Here is a 15810-nt window from a genome sequence, read left to right as displayed (position 1 = left end):
TCATCTGCCTGTCTACAACCTCCCTTCAGGTAGTTGTAGAGAGTGATAAGGTCACCCCTGAGTCTCCTCTTCTCCAGGCTGAGCAACCCCAGCTCCCTCAGTCTCTCCTCATAGGGCTTGTGTTCCAAACCCCTCACCAACTTTGTTGCCCTTCTCTGGACTCGTTCCAGCAAGTCAACATCCTTCCTAAACTGAGGGGCCCAGAACTGGACACAGTACTCGAGGTGTGGCCTAACCAGTGCAGTGTACAGGGGCAGAATGACCTCCCTGCTCCTGCTGGCCACACTATTCTTAATGCAGGCCAGGATGCCATTGGCCCTCTTGGCTGCCTGGGCACACTGCAGGCTCATGTTCAGCCTACCATCAACCAGCACCCCCAGGTCCCTCTCTGCCTGGCTGCTCTCCAGCCACTCTGACCCCAGCCTGTAGCTCTGCATGGGGTTGTTGTGGCCCATGTGCAGAACCCGGCACTTGGATGTGTTAAATCTCATGCCCTTGGACTCTGCCCATCTGTCCAGCCTGTCAAGGTCCCTCTGCAGAGCCTCTCTACCCTCCAGCAGATCAACTCCTGCCCCCAGCTTGGTGTCGTCAGCAAATTTACTGATGATGGACTCAATGCCCTCATCCAGATCATCAATAAAGATGTTAAAGAGCACAGGGCCCAGCACTGATCCTTGGGGCACACCACTAGTGACTGGCTGCCAGCTGGATGTGGCACCATTCACCACCAAGAAACCTAACTTAACTTAAATTTAAAATGAGGTCTCCTGTTGTGGTCTATTTTATCAACTATTGATCACAGATTTAAAGCAAGGTCTCCTGCAACTGTTTCTTTAATTCTAGGTTATAAAATCTTCTGAAAGGAGTTGTCCTCCAGTGTAGGCATGTACTTGCACTGCTGCAAAATATGTTCTTGTAAAATACTGAAGAGCCCTCTGTCACTATTGACCTCAAGAGTGGCACAGTTTATTCCTTTTTAGCTTTAATTTTTAAAAAGTGAAATTGAAATGCAAGTGCAATAAATAATACAGTCAGGTTCCTGCACCAGCTTAATCAAATCAGTTGTGTTACATTGCCAAGAAAGAGGACTCTGGGTTTTCACAGCAGTTCTTGAAGAGACAGGAAACAAAGACTGCCACAAAATGCTGTTGAAATTGTTTAAACAAACAAAAATTAAGTCTTTGGGTGCTTCTCTAACCCTGTACCCATCTTATCCTTCAGACCTACTTTGCCGCATGCAGCACAGGCCCCAAAGGCAAACTGAGAGCAAGTGAGGAGTTTTTCCCATCCTTTTCCTCTAACAGGTTACCATATGCAGGCAGTGGTTTGTTAGCACAAGCTTTTTTTGTTTTAACTTTCATTATCTCTTTGGAAGGATCAAGTCCTTCCATTTGAAGATGTGGCAGAAACATAACAAACATGTGCAAGGAATTACCAGGGATTTGGGGGGAAAAAATCTGAGCCCTATTTTAAGAAAACAACAATTTGAGCTATGCATTGTTAAAAGTAAGCCTGTCAGCTGCTCATTTGCTCTGCAGTTGCAAAGGTTGTCTGAAGAAAAGAACTGCTTACACATTATAAACGGCAGCACAAATCGGAAGAAACATTCACTAATGAGCAAGCAGCATTTACTGACAGGTGCAATTCTAAGTGCAGCAACATAATTCTTCTCCTCTTGGTTAGGAATATCAAACTACAATCAACTAACTGGCAACGAATTTAAAGGGCCACATCCTTCAACACAAATTTAGCTTTCTTCCTCTCTCAGGTCCTAGACCTTTACATAACAGGGAGCAAGCTAAAATCTGTTGACCAGATGCAGATGGAGGAATGCACCATAACCCACCCCAGGATCCAATGCTCAAGAACAGTGGATCCTTTCTGATCCTGAAGCAGGGAAAACAGATCAATCTTTTGCTCATCTTCCTCAGTGGCACCCAGTCAGGTAAATGCCACCATTTTGAAAGCATATTCTTCTTCTTAGCACCTTAAGCATTTTTGTTACCTCTTTAATAGTTTCCTCCTCCATGTTTTGTTTCCAAATTGAGGTGTGAAAATACAGCCAGAAAAAGCACTTCACAGTGAACACACACACATACACACCTGCCTATCCTGACATTTGTCTTAACAACCCTTTCATAATTACTACACCTTCCTATACATACATGCTTTTTGACTTCCCTTCCAAGGAATCCTGAGTTGGCTTTTCATTGTACTATTTGTAATGACTTGAAAGTGGGGTTTGTAGTTTTTTTCATCGATGTTGTTTGCTTTGTTTTTTTAAATAAGAGCTTAGCTTATTTCTTAATTTTATGTATTCCTCCATTTCTTAACTAAATCAAAACAACCAACCAAAAAACCAAACAAGCAACCAATAACAAACCAAAAAAACAATCCTGTTCAGAAATCTTTTCTACATTTCCTCTGCATGAGAACTACTGCATTCAGTTGTTCTATCAGTGTTGTTATTCATAATAATGGGTTACAATATTCTCTCCAGGTTCACAGGATCACAGGATGTCAGGGGTTGGAAGGGACCTCTGGATATCTTTTGAGTCCGACCCGCCTGCCAGAGCAGGACCATAGAATTCTATCACAGGTCACACAGGAATGCACCTAGACAGGTTTTGAAAGTCTCCAGAGAAGGAGACTCCACAACCTCTCTGAGAAGCCTGTTCCAGGGCTACATGACCCTTACCATTAAGAAGTTCTTCCTTATGTTGAGGCAGAACCTCCTGTGCTGCGGTTCACATCCTTTGTCCGATCACAGGGCACAAGTGAGAAGCGTCTGTCCCTTCCTTCTTGATACTCATCCCTCAGATATTTATACACATTTATTAGATCCCCTCTCACTCTTCTCCTCTCCAAACTAAAAAGCCCCAGGTCTCCCAGCCTTTCCTCATCAGGCACATGCTCCAGTCCCTTAATCATCCTTGTAGCCTTCCATTTGACTCTCTCAAGTAGATCCCTGTCCCTCCTGAACTGGGGAGCCGAGGACTAGATGCAATATAAGAATCACAGAATTTTTAGGGTCGGAAGGGACCTCAAGGATCATCTAGTTCCAACTCCCCTGCCATGAGCAGTGACACCTCACACTAGATCAGGTTGCCCAGAGCCACATCCAGCCTGGCCTTAAAAACTCCCAGGGATGGGGCTTCCACCACCTCCCTGGGCAACCTGTTCCAGTGTCTCACCACCCTCATGGGGAAGAATTTCTCCCTAACATCCAATCTGAATCTACCCATTTCTATTTTTTTTCCATTCCCCCTAGTCCTGTAATTACCTGACACCCTAAAAAGTCCCTCACCAGCTTTCTTGTAGGCCTTACTCTATGTGGGCCCCCACTAGGGCAGAGTAGAAGAGGAGGATAACCTCCCCCAATCTGCTGGACACACTCCTCTTAATGCACCCCAGGATGCCATTGACTTTCTTGGCCACAAGGTTACATAGCTGTCCCATGGATAACTTCTTGTCCACCAGGATTCCTAGGTTCTTCTCCACAGGTCTCTCCAGCTTGCAAATACTTTGAGATTAGAATGTTTTTCCTTTTCCTATTTACAGCCAGGCATCCAGTAAGACTTCGATGAAGTAATTCATAGGCTCTTTGTTACCTACATTTTGCATTCTCACTGTGCCTCCAAGTTATATAGTCCAAGGTTGCAAAGCACATAACTAGAATGACTGAAGTAAAAGTAGTACTTACTTACAAAGGTAGTATCTATTGAAAATGTTAAGCTATATTATGACCTTAAAATACCTCTGAGTAACAGACTGGGAAACACAGAGTTTTACGCCATATAAGTAACAGACTTTAAAACATCCACCCCAATCCTAAATCACAGATTCCTGAGGACAGCAACAATCAACAAACATGCCTAAGTGAACTCCCTCATTATTGTCTGGAAACCCAAAGAGAATTTTAAAGGCACTACCTCTTAAAGAAAGAGTCCATTTATAGTTACAACAAGCAGAATGAAAGTTACCCCAGTTATCTCAAATCTGTGAAGACTAGGAACTCCCACAGAATTTATGTCTTGCTGGGGGAAAGCACTTGGCTTTTATTTATATGGTCCTCACCCTTCTTTTCCAAGAGTAACAGAAACAACAACTCTTTGCAAGACCCCAACAGGGAGAGAGCCCCCCAAGAATAAGAAATGGCTGTTTGAAGCCACTGGAGACCTCATTTACAGACATTCTACTTCGAGAGAAATGGTATAAATTAACTCCCATTGTTTTTTATCTAGGCAGTGAAATATTATCTGCCCAGTTCTCTGCTACAGTGAAATAATTTCCAGACACACTGTTCCAATGGATAAAAAGTTGTAAAAGAAATCATAACTATTATGCATAAGGAAGGCATATAAATCACATTCAGGTAATTACACTGAATAAAGGTACATAAATAAATTACACAGAATCACAATGGTTGGAAAAGACCTCTAAGATCATCAAGTCCAGCCACTGTGTAACTCCACCACTACTACACCATATCCTTACGCACAATATGTAGACTGCTTTTAAATACATCCAGGGATGGTGATTCAATCACTTCCCTGGGCAGCCTGTTCCAGTCTTTGCTAACCCTTTGGGTATAAAAGCTCTTCGTAACGTCTAACCTAAACTTCCCCTGGCATCTCCTTATCCTGTCCGTTGTGACTTGTGAGAACAGACCAACATTCAGCTCTCTATAATCTCCCTTTACGCAGTGATAGAGATCAATAAGGTCTCCCCTCAGCCTCCTTCTCTTCAGACTAAACCACCCCAGAAACCTCAACCACTTCTCAGAAAACATATGCTTGAGACCCTTCACCAGCTTCACTGTTTTTCTCTGGACCCGTTCCAGTACGTTGGTCTCTTTTACTGTGGCATCCAAAACTGAACATAGTACTGAAGGTACGGCCTCACCACTGCTGAGTGGAACAATCACCTCCCTAGTCCTGCTGGCCACACTATTCCTGATGCAGGCCAGGATGCTGTTGGCCTTCTTGGCCACTCAGACATGCTGCTGGCTCCTGTTCAGACAGCTGTCATAAACTGCATTTCTGTGATTTCACTGAACAGGTTTTCCTTATTTGTACCTCAAGACATGTTGAGAAGAGAGAGAATTTTTCCTGCAAAGTCCATCTAATTTACTATTTTGTATTTTTTATAATCTCCAACTGCCTTTCTTAATCCACATTTCATAGAATAAAATACAGCAAAGTAGTCAGATTACCAATTAATCATCTTAAGTATTCTACCTCACACAGAAGGGAAGCATAAAAAGAAACATCTACAAAGGCATCTGCCACTCAATCACCACAAACTCACTAGAAGTAGCAAGTGAATGCATTGAGCTTAAACAGTGAGATGGTGTTCCTCTGCAACTGTTACACTACAGACTTTGGTATGTGAATGGTAAACCTCCCCCCTTTGTCAGACAAACAAAAACGGTGTACTATATACTGGAACATTTCCATATTTGATGACTTGCCTCAAAGCCAAAAGTACTCAAAAAAGAAGCCTATGCCTCACTAATCCTTTTAAAACCATTCTGAAGAAGCCCATCTGCCCTACAAACGTAGAAAGTGGGTGCAGAGGGATTACATCAAAAATTCTTTCCAGCTCTGTCTAGAATACTGCTAAAGTTTATGGTCTTAGTCTCTATTAGATCATCCATAACAAACACATTCCTTCACATCCTATAGAGAACTGTCTTCCTGCCTGTACCTGCATCCTCAAGCAACTACCAGAACTCCGCCATCAAGACGATGCTAAGGTTGGGACTTCATATCAAAGGTCTACCTTACACCAAATGTGACATACTCTCAGCCAACACTTAAACCATTTATCTTTAATTAGCAGAGAACTACTTTTTTATTATGTACCACTTATTTCAATAAATTAGGAACCTGAAAAAAAATTAATTCCTCCAGAAACGTGGCACCCAGCATCAAGATGAACGGTTCATCTCACTATATCAAAGTAGTATCACCTAAAGACCACATACAAACTGCTCCACTGGACTGAATGCAAAGACCTTCAAAAATATTTGCTACACACATCCACTTCTCTCCATAAATTTAATCTCATTGGAGGTTTAAATGAGAGGCTGACTCAGAGAACTCATCTCCAGGAACCTGCTGCCTCTCATTTGTCTCAGTCTGAAGTGGCAGACTGTTCGCTCGTGTTGCTCCACATACCTGTTTGTGTATCAACAGGACTGATGAGAAAGATTTATACCCCAAAACCCTACCTGTCTGCATTTACTGAATTTACTCACATCCAGTCCAAAGCAGTAAGCACAAGGCAGGCACTGAGGAAGAACATGCAGGGAAATTAAGCCAAGTCAATACCTCGTGGCCCTCAGTTTCACCTGCAACTCACCAGCTGCGGCCATCCCAGTGGCCCAAAAAGCAGCACCATGTGTTTGTTGGCAAAGAGACCAAGTAGAGTAAGTCTGCCTAGATTCATATACCAACATCCAAAACTGGGTAGCTGCATTTCAGTTTTCTTTGCATAGCAGTCCCTCCACTTGTGCTAACTGGTAAAGCTTTAGTGAATATAGACCAAAAGCATGACAGGAACCATGCTAGTAATTTTATAGACAGTTACCCTCCCCGGCTCAGAAACCTTCCTGTTATATATGGAAATACTCTCAACATCAGCTTCATTCTCAGCACTTGGAACCCGCTGTGGCTCACTTAATGGGCTCCTGCAGACCCAGACCACTTGGCTATTCATTTCCATACTGCAAAAGTATGAAGTGGAAACTACTGAATGTCTTCAAATTCCTTTCCAATCAACAAAAAAAATTACAGAAGTTAGCACAATTACAATTTAATGTTACCAACTGATAGCATCACAGGGCTGTGGTTTAAGCTATCTGGATACATTTACTATCTACTTTCTGTAGTTTATGCACACAAAAAAAACCCTATGAATTTCTTGAGTTTATAATGACTGTTCCTGAAATAAATGCAACACTTGTTATCATCCATATGTACTCTCACCAAATCCACCTTAGTGCAGCTCCTTCCTGGCAAATACACATGGGTATGTGCATTCTCAGACATGTAAAAACATACATGCTCCACCACTCAAGAATAACATGGAAATAAAAAGCTTTTGAAGACATTAACAACAACTATCAAATGCAGCAGCAAGCTTCTGATGGTCCTGAATGCAGTCTATTTAAAGCATGACAGACAAGCGGGTGGCACAGAAGAACAGAACTGTATAAAAACTCCCCCCAGGACACACGGAACATGAATGTTCTGGAAGAACAACAGTGCCATCTACTGACCACACCGCGTCTCCTCATCAGTCACGCCTCCTGGTAGACTGCTTTGTACCACTCTCTGTGCAATTCACAACTAGAAGTGTCCCGTGAACCAGAGTGTGGCACAGAACAGTGAAGCTATATACATTTTGCAATAGTATTATTCATTTCAAAAACTTGCGTGTTCAACTTCAAATATCAGAACAGCTGCACATCCTTACCAGCAGTTACCTAGTCCACCTACTCCAAGTCTGCCTTGGCCACCCAATCCAATTTAAAGCATCTCCATTGAAGCATATTTATACCTTCATCCTCCACAGATCTGTTCTGCTGTGTATGTCTGGTGTAACAAAATTGTGCTAGCACTCAAATCAAACATTCCCTGACATTTAGGGTCTATATTTCTACTCCTGCTAAAACTCCACACTCTCATTCCTTTTTAACAGACTTTTACAGACACAGTTCCCTCTCCTTCCCAGACTTATTTGCCTAACAGTTCCAATCTGTCAGTCACCCTCCATGATCACAATTCACAGATTATCATTCTTTGTCTGCTCTCCTTTAACCTCAAGCCAGTTTGTCCACACCATTTTCTGAAAGCAAGCCACAAAACTGGACACAATACTCCAGCTTGGCCTTTCTGATGAGGGATAGAAAATTAGTTCATGAATTCCTGTGTGCAGTAACAACAGGTTATGAAACTTGTAAAGCCAAGCTGAGGTTCATAGCTAGAAAACATACTATTGTTTCCTTAACTGTGTAACTTCTTTTCCAAGGAAAAGCTGAGCCAAGCTAAAAGAAGTGTCATCAATAAGCCCTTTAAAGTTGGCTATGGAGGTGAGAACACATTTTCAGTGCTGTTGTATTCACTTTCTCTATAAAAAGCTTTTTTTTAATCTTTCCAAGGTGTTATTTTCAGATATGTTTCTAAAGAAAACTCATCCAAGTTTTAAACACTGCTTCCTCTCAGTAAGAGCAGCCTTATCAAAGAAAAGCAACACTCAAGAATAAGATCTCTTTTCCAAGTTCCATCAGAACTCACAATCTTGCAGAACGGAGGACTGTTATGGCTTATCAGCACAAGAAACTGCACTAGTACAACTGCGTCAGTACTTCATCTGGTTATTTTGATTGACTACTTAAGTGGATAATCCACAATCTTTGATTCCAACTTAAAACACGTTCCAAATGTCATAAATTAAAATAAAAAGGCTTTCTTTGCATCTCTGAAACATAAGAAGTTGATCCTCCTTCTCTGATGTCAGGATGTAACCTAATTTTGCTAAGAACCCTACACCCCACCTGTCTCATATGTCTTTCTGCCAAAACCATCAAATACCCACAGCCCACCTGCAGCTTTCTGATCATCTTTAGAAAATGGTTATACTATACTATTACTATGAAAACCTCCCCTTCTGAAAATTCTGTAAGACCTAGCAACAAAATAAGCACCTGAGTGCTGACTTTAGTTCTTGCTGTGATTACCTTTGAATTGGTTATGGTTTGCAACTGAATTTCTAGTATATGGCAGAGAATTTTTCTTTTTTAAAAATAAAACTTGAAGGCCACCTTCCCATAATTAGACAGAATTATGTTTTTGTAGTGGCAATGCATTATACATAGGCTATTATAAATGTCATCATCTTCACTTCGTATGTTAAGTCGCCTTACTCTCATGTTATACAGCTAACACGAGCGGGCCCCTATGTGACAGTACATTGTGTTATGTCCTGTTTAAAAACAATAAAATAACAAAATTAAGTTCCAAAAAGCACTAAGAGGGGGAGAAAATAAATAAATCACTTGACACACAAATCATAAAATCCCACTTCCTGCTTATTTACCTGAGGTTCAACAATACTGAGCAACGGAGAGAATCATGCGCGTTTTTATCCGAAGCACCAAAACGGAGCACCCTTGTGAAATCCCAGCAAGCCATCCACTCACTTCAGTGTAGAACAGCAACCTCTCTCCCTGACTTCAGAGGCAAACTGAACACCTCTTTCAAGCCAAGGTAAAAGCAACAAAGAACAGGCATGATTTCTAGCTAGACACTTACCTAGTTACTACAATTTGGCTATTTAAATGGCATCATTACTAGAAAAGCCAAGTGATAAAAATCTGAAAGCAAGCATAACACGAGAATGACATGGTGGCTGGCTATTTTTCACTACAGGGTCAGCTACAAGTTTTTACAAGGAAGAGCTGCAACCAGAGGCAGGACAAAGACCAGTGATGATAGGACAAGTGTTGACAGCAGACCACTGGTTAATAGAACAAGAGGAAATGGCTTTAACCTGCACCAGGTGAGGTTTAGACTGGACAGAAAGAAAAATTTCTTCACTATTATTAGAGTTGTCAAGCATTGGAACACACTGGCCAGGGAAGTAGTTGAATCACCATCCTTGGAGGTATATAAAAGATGTGTAGATGTGGTGCGTGGGATATGGTTTAATGTGGCACTGCTGGGCTAATGGCTGGGCTCAATCTTAAAGGTCTTTTCAACCTACATGATTCTGTGATTCCAGGACATTCTGGGTAGAGGATGCTCAATACTGTGCAGCCTTAGAGATAACTGGTATGACTGCTATCAAGCACAGGAGAAAATGTGTCAGTGTAAAGAGAGAGACAAAGTGAAAGGAACAAAGACTTGATGGAAGTATTAACTCTCTTTATGATGCCAACTTCTGCAAGCTCTGATGACATTTTTTGTGCAAAGCTCATGCTGAATGAGCAAATGTTCCTTTGATTTGTAACTAGGAAACCCAAGTGCCCGTCCACCGTGGTACCTCATTCGCAGGATCCCGATGAGTGTGGCAGCCAGCTCAGAGGACATCCTGCCCATGATGCAGCAGCGGCTGAGGCAGGCGAGCAGGCTGGCGGGCAGGCAGGGCAGGAAGTAGACGAGCTGGACCAGCCGCCGCTGCGCCTCGGCCGGCAGCAGCACCAGCGTGCCCTCCAGCGGATCTGCAGCACACACACAGTAACTCGGCTACTTAGAAACACATGAAAACCATGGTAACAATTCCATAGCATTAGCATCTCATACAAAACTTCAGCAAGCCTCCAGGGACCCCTCTCTTTTCTAACTGCTCTCATCCAGTTGAGAGCCTGTAGCAATTGCTGAAGGGAGAATAAAACAAGTAAGGCTGAAGAGGGGAAAAGAAAACACATGGAAAAAGGAGAAGCAGTATTATCAGAAGCAGATTTCACAAAAATGAAACTTCTACTCCATCAGCTTGAAACCCTGCTAGCCTGAGCTAAAGATCATACTCTTTTTACTAGCCTTGAGGCACACAATTCAGTTTAATCTTTATGGCAATGGACTCAACCAATCTCAATTCCCGGCCCCCCCAGAGGCTTCATGTTCAGAGTACAGCAGAGGGCTTCAAAGATGAGGGGCACTGCAGCATCTCTCTTACAGGGAAAGGCTGGGAGACTAGAGGCTGTTATGCCTGCAGAAGACAAGACTGAGAAAGGCTCTTATCAATGCTTGTTAAAGGGCAGATGTCAAGAGGATGGGACCAGGCTCCTTTTTCGTGGTAACTAGCAACAGGACAAGGGGCAACAGACACAAACTGCAAGCCAGGAAGTTCCATTTAAACATGAGAAAAAGATTATTTACTTTGAGGGTACTGGAGCACCAGACCAGGCTGCCCAGAGAGGTTGTGGAGTCCCCATCTCTGGAGATACTCAAAATCAGCCTTAACATGTTCCTGTACAACTTGCTCTAGGTGAACCTGTTTCAGCAACAGGATTGGACTAGATGACCTCAGGAGGTCCCTTCCAACACCTGTGTACCATTCTATGATTCTCTGTTTCACCTAGGAATCACCAGTATTTTCCACAAGTGGAACTTCCCTGCCAAGCGATGGACAAAACTCAATACACTGTAGTGTAAAAACCCTTACCATATATTCGAGCAGCAGTGGCTTGTAAACTTTGCAATAATTCCTTGTTTGAACGAGAAGCAGCAGAATGAATGATATCAATCAGCTGATTTGAAAGCTCAGGGTTTCTCAAGCCAAGCAGAGCAAGTTGCTGAGGTAAGCCGGCCAACCAGCGAGATAGAACTTTACTCCGACTTCTAAAGAAAGAGGGAAAATTAGTTGGGGAAAGAAAATCCAAATCAAACCAATCAAACCCACAAGCTTATTCTTTCCAGTCTTGACTAAATAAATTGGTTTAGTGTCAGATACAATTAAATTACAATAAACTACAGCACTGATTTACTGAAAATATCTTCTCAGAAGATCCAAGTGCATTACTGTAATAGTAGTTACATCACAAGCATTTATTTGATCCACAGGTATTGCACTACGTATTTTCAAGTCTTTCAGAATCTATTTGTGTGAACTCACTTTATGCTGGGCAAAGCAACATTTCCAGTTATCATTATTTTTAACATTTTGAGTTACAAATCAGGCTAAAACCCTGTGAGACTACTATATCCTCAATACCACTGAACCTGCTACTCTTTACACTATACTTTTAAATTCGATTCCACCCTTGCTGACATGTTACTTGTCAGTTCAGATACCTCTTAAGGCCTAATGAAGAACTAGAAACACTACCACTAAATGGTAGTGCTCCAATTTTTGTTTTGTACAAATACACCTCTTACTACTTCTACCATTCCCTCAGGTTTACCTTCAGTTTTATTTCCCATTTCCTCTACCAGGTAAGGAATGCTTCTGAATTTTGTGTCAAAAAGTTTCTATTAGCTTGTTTCTGCTTTGTGTGCCAGTCACTAATAACACAATGCTTAGCTTCAAGAGAGCTCTAAGGAACTGTATCAAGAGACTCTCCTCAGTTTTACCACTCCCGCCATTGTCATTTATGTACTCTATTCCACTGTACACATCCCTGTAAGTGAAATGCCATCTTTTATACCAAATCCAAATTGCATCACCTGCCTTTAAAGGTAGTAATAGTCAAAGTTCTTCCCATCTGCATTTTCACACACCAGCCCTCTCAAGTTACTGGAATAAAATTGACCTAACCCTCCTCTTCTGCATTCATTTGATGTCACTCAACTCAATTTTGTGTACAGCCCTGTTGTTCCAGCATCTGAGGACCCTGATCATCCCTTGTGCTTGATAGGAATTATAATAACCTTTATTGAAAAATATGACAAGATATTATTCACATTGAAGGACAACCTGAATTCACCCTAATTTCCGACCCACTTCTTCCCTACAGTAGGATGGTTAAGAAGCTTTTGCTATTTTCAAATCCTAAGGAAGAAAATTAAAATAAATTCATCTTGACATTTACAAATTGCTCTTCCTAACCTGACTGTCAGAAAAACAGGAATGACACCACTTTGCTTAGCAATTCCCTTTCTTGCATTTCCCTCTAAGTGCTGTTTACCATAAACATCCCCTAAAAGCTGTCGTGGAAATGGCAAACACACTTGGACAAGCCCTTCCCCAGCCTGAAACAAATTTTCATTTGAATTTATGACTTGACTCTCTAGACCTCTTTCTCCATTCCATCAACTGGCCTGTTCACACTTCAGGAAACCACACTAGTTAGGTTTTTTTATTTCCTTTAAATGCCATTGCTGCTGAGTGTTGAAACTTGACAGCCTCCATCAGAGATGTGCTTTCATTTAAATGTTCTAGCTCAAAACTAAAACCATCTCATAGACAAAGCCTATCTTCCTTGGGCTACAATTTCTATGACATCCTGGCTTACCAAGTATAACTTATAAACAAATGTATTTCAAATAATAAAGAAGTAATACACTTATAAACATATCAACAAATAATAAATTTATAAACTTAGAAACAAATGTATTTCTGGGCCCCTCAGTTTAGGAAGGATGTTGACTTGCTGGAGCGCGTCCAGAGAAGGGCAACAAAGTTGGTGAGGGGCTTGGAACACAAGCCCTATGAGGAGAGGCTGAGGGAGCTGGGGATGCTTAGCCTGGAGAAGAGGAGACTCAGGGGTGACCTTATTGCTCTCTACAACTACCTGAAGGGAGGTTGTAGACAGGCAGAGGTTGGTCTCTTCTCCCAGGCAGCCAGTACCAGAACAAGAGGACACAGTCTCAAGCTGGTGGTGACCGGGAAGGGGTTGGTCTCTTCTCCCAGGCAACCAGCACCAGAACAAGGGGACACAGTCTCAAGCTGCGCCAGGAGAGGTTTAGACTCGAGGTGAGGAGGAAGTTCTTCACCGAGCAAGTCATTCATCATTGGAACGGGCTGCCCAGGGAGGTGGTTGAGTTGCCATCCCTGGAGGTGTTCAAGAGGGGATTGGACATGGCATTTGATGCCATGGTCTAGTCATAGGGTCTGTGCTGATAGGTTGGACTCGATGATCCTCGAGGTCATTTCCAACCTTAGTTATACTGTGATACTGTGGAGGTCAGGAAGAAGTTTTACACAGAGAGTGATTGCCCACTGGAATGGGATGCCTGGGGAGGTGGTGGAATCGCCATCACTGGAGGTGTTCAGGAGGAGACCTGACAGGGTGCTTGGTTGCATGGGTTAGTTGATTAGGTGGTGTTGGATGATAGGTTGGACGTAATGATCTTGAAGGTCTCTTCCAACCTGGTCTATTCTATTCTATTCATCAGCTTACTAAAGTGATAATTACATGGAAGTTGCTGCTGAGTGTAGATCAAGAAATTCAAAGCAGGTCTTTGAAGATGTGAGCAAGAGTAACAAAGATTACAAAAATTATTTCATTTTCAGAAGACCCAACAAAATTCCTCACTAAAAACTTTAAGGAAACTAAGTATCCATGACATAAGAGGGAATAGCCTTGCATACAGGGATTGTGTTTAACAGGAGGAAAAGCCTGGAGAAGACACAGCTGACGTGGATGAGTTGGTGGAAGGCTCAGAGCTCTCAAATTACTTGACACTTCATAGTGGATGTGAATAAAATAGTTTGCTTTCTCTTCCCACATTGTCTCCTAAAGGAGACATACCCTTCCAGCCCCTTCATGTCAGATAGGTTTTACACCAATCAGTTACCTTTTTGGTACGTACCATCTTTTGCAGTTTCACCTGAAACCACAGAGTTCAGAATTCCTAGAGTACCATCAAAACAGAACAAAACCACCCAAAAAATGACCAAAAAACCCCAAACCAACCAACAGGACAAAAAAAACACAACCACCTTCCATAATAAAAACAAACAAACAAACAAACCCCACAAAACACAACTAAGAAAACCACCCACCAAACCAGGAAGGAAGCTTTACTTCTTCCACAGAATCACATCATGGTTGAAGTGGAAAGGGATCTCTGGAGGTCATGTGGTCCAAAACCCCTGCTAAAGCAGGATTAGCTAGCTATGGCTCTCCAGGACTGTGTTCAAACAGCTTCTGAACACCCCCAAGGATGGCAGCTCCACAATCTCTCTGGACAATCTCTGTGCCAGCGCTTGCTCACACTAACCATGAAAAAGGTGTTCAGACTGCATCTTCTGCGTTTTGCATGGTGACCATTGTCTTGTGATGTCACTGGACACCCCTGAAGAGAGCCTGACTCTTCAGGTATTTACATGTATTGATAAGGTGCCCCCTGAACCAGGACTAATAGTCACAGAATATCAGGGGTTGGAAGTAACCTCAAATACCATCTAGTCCAACTCCCATGCCAGAGCAGAATCACCTAGAGTAGGTCCTACATCTCAGATTTTCCCCATAGAAGGAATGCTCCAGTACCCTCCTCATCTTCATGGCCCTTCACAGGACTCTCTCCAGTTATGTCCATGTCTTTCTTGTACTGGGGAGCCCAAAAACTGGATACAGTATGGCACAAGTAACTTTACCAATGTAGAACAGATGGGGAGGATCAACTCCCTCAATCTGCTGTAACTCCTCCTAATGCAGCCCAGGCCTTCTTTGCTGCTAGGGCCCACTGTTAGCCCATATTCAACTTGCTGTCCACCAGGACCTCCTGGTCCTTTTCTGACTAGCTGCTTTCCAGCTGGTCAGCCTCAAGCATGTACAGGTGCATGGGCCTGGTCTTCCCCAGATGCAGCAATCTGCACTTCCCCTTGTTGAAAAATCAGCCCACTTCTCCAGCATGTCAAGGCTGTATTTCTTCAACAGCTAGCAAATTAATTTTAAAGCCTGACTAGATGTTGGATTTAGTACTGCACAAGAATTATCTGGCCAGACAGATATATATATATATTTGTGAGGTACACAATTTTCTACTTGTAGTGAAATTCCTGAACCATTACAGTATCAGCAGACAAGACTGACACACATTAAGCTTCTGTGATTTCATGTAAGCTTTTTTTTTAAGCTTATTTGTTTTCTGCATTTGAAGGAAAATTAGTGGATTAAAATGGCCACTTTGCTTAGAAACACACCAGCCATTAACCACTCTGGTGCTGGATCAAAACAAACAGAAGAAAGATGGTCTTCAGACAGCTGAGCTCTGTCACTCCATGCCAGAGGAAGCTGCAGTTGCTCTTGATTTAGACTGGTCCAAGGAATGACCAGAAAAACTCATGGAAAATCCATGCAGTGAGTGAGGTAAAATCACAGCAGCTCTGTACAGTGAGGAAATACAGGCTGCACAC

The 15810-nt window shown here is 42.4% G+C and overlaps 1 protein-coding gene across 1 annotated transcript in view; it reads right to left on the bottom strand.

The window, feature by feature from the left end:
• TEX10 (testis expressed 10) overlaps positions 1-15810 on the bottom strand; it is a 62758-nt gene that overhangs the window by 26444 nt on the left and 20504 nt on the right. Inside the window, exons 9-10 of the mRNA XM_068147521.1 lie at positions 11173-11348; positions 10051-10228 (exon numbers count right to left, since the gene is read on the bottom strand). Coding sequence (XP_068003622.1) covers positions 10051-10228; positions 11173-11348 — 354 coding nt within the window. The remainder of the gene's footprint in view (positions 1-10050; positions 10229-11172; positions 11349-15810) is intronic.

The sequence above is a fragment of the Melanerpes formicivorus genome, unplaced genomic scaffold (genome assembly GCF_026170545.1).
Source record: "Melanerpes formicivorus ecotype bairdi unplaced genomic scaffold, bMelFor1.0.p_v2 SCAF_15, whole genome shotgun sequence".
In the NCBI taxonomy this organism is placed as follows: Eukaryota; Metazoa; Chordata; class Aves; order Piciformes; family Picidae; genus Melanerpes; species Melanerpes formicivorus.
This window is presented reverse-complemented; position numbering and strand designations above follow the sequence as displayed.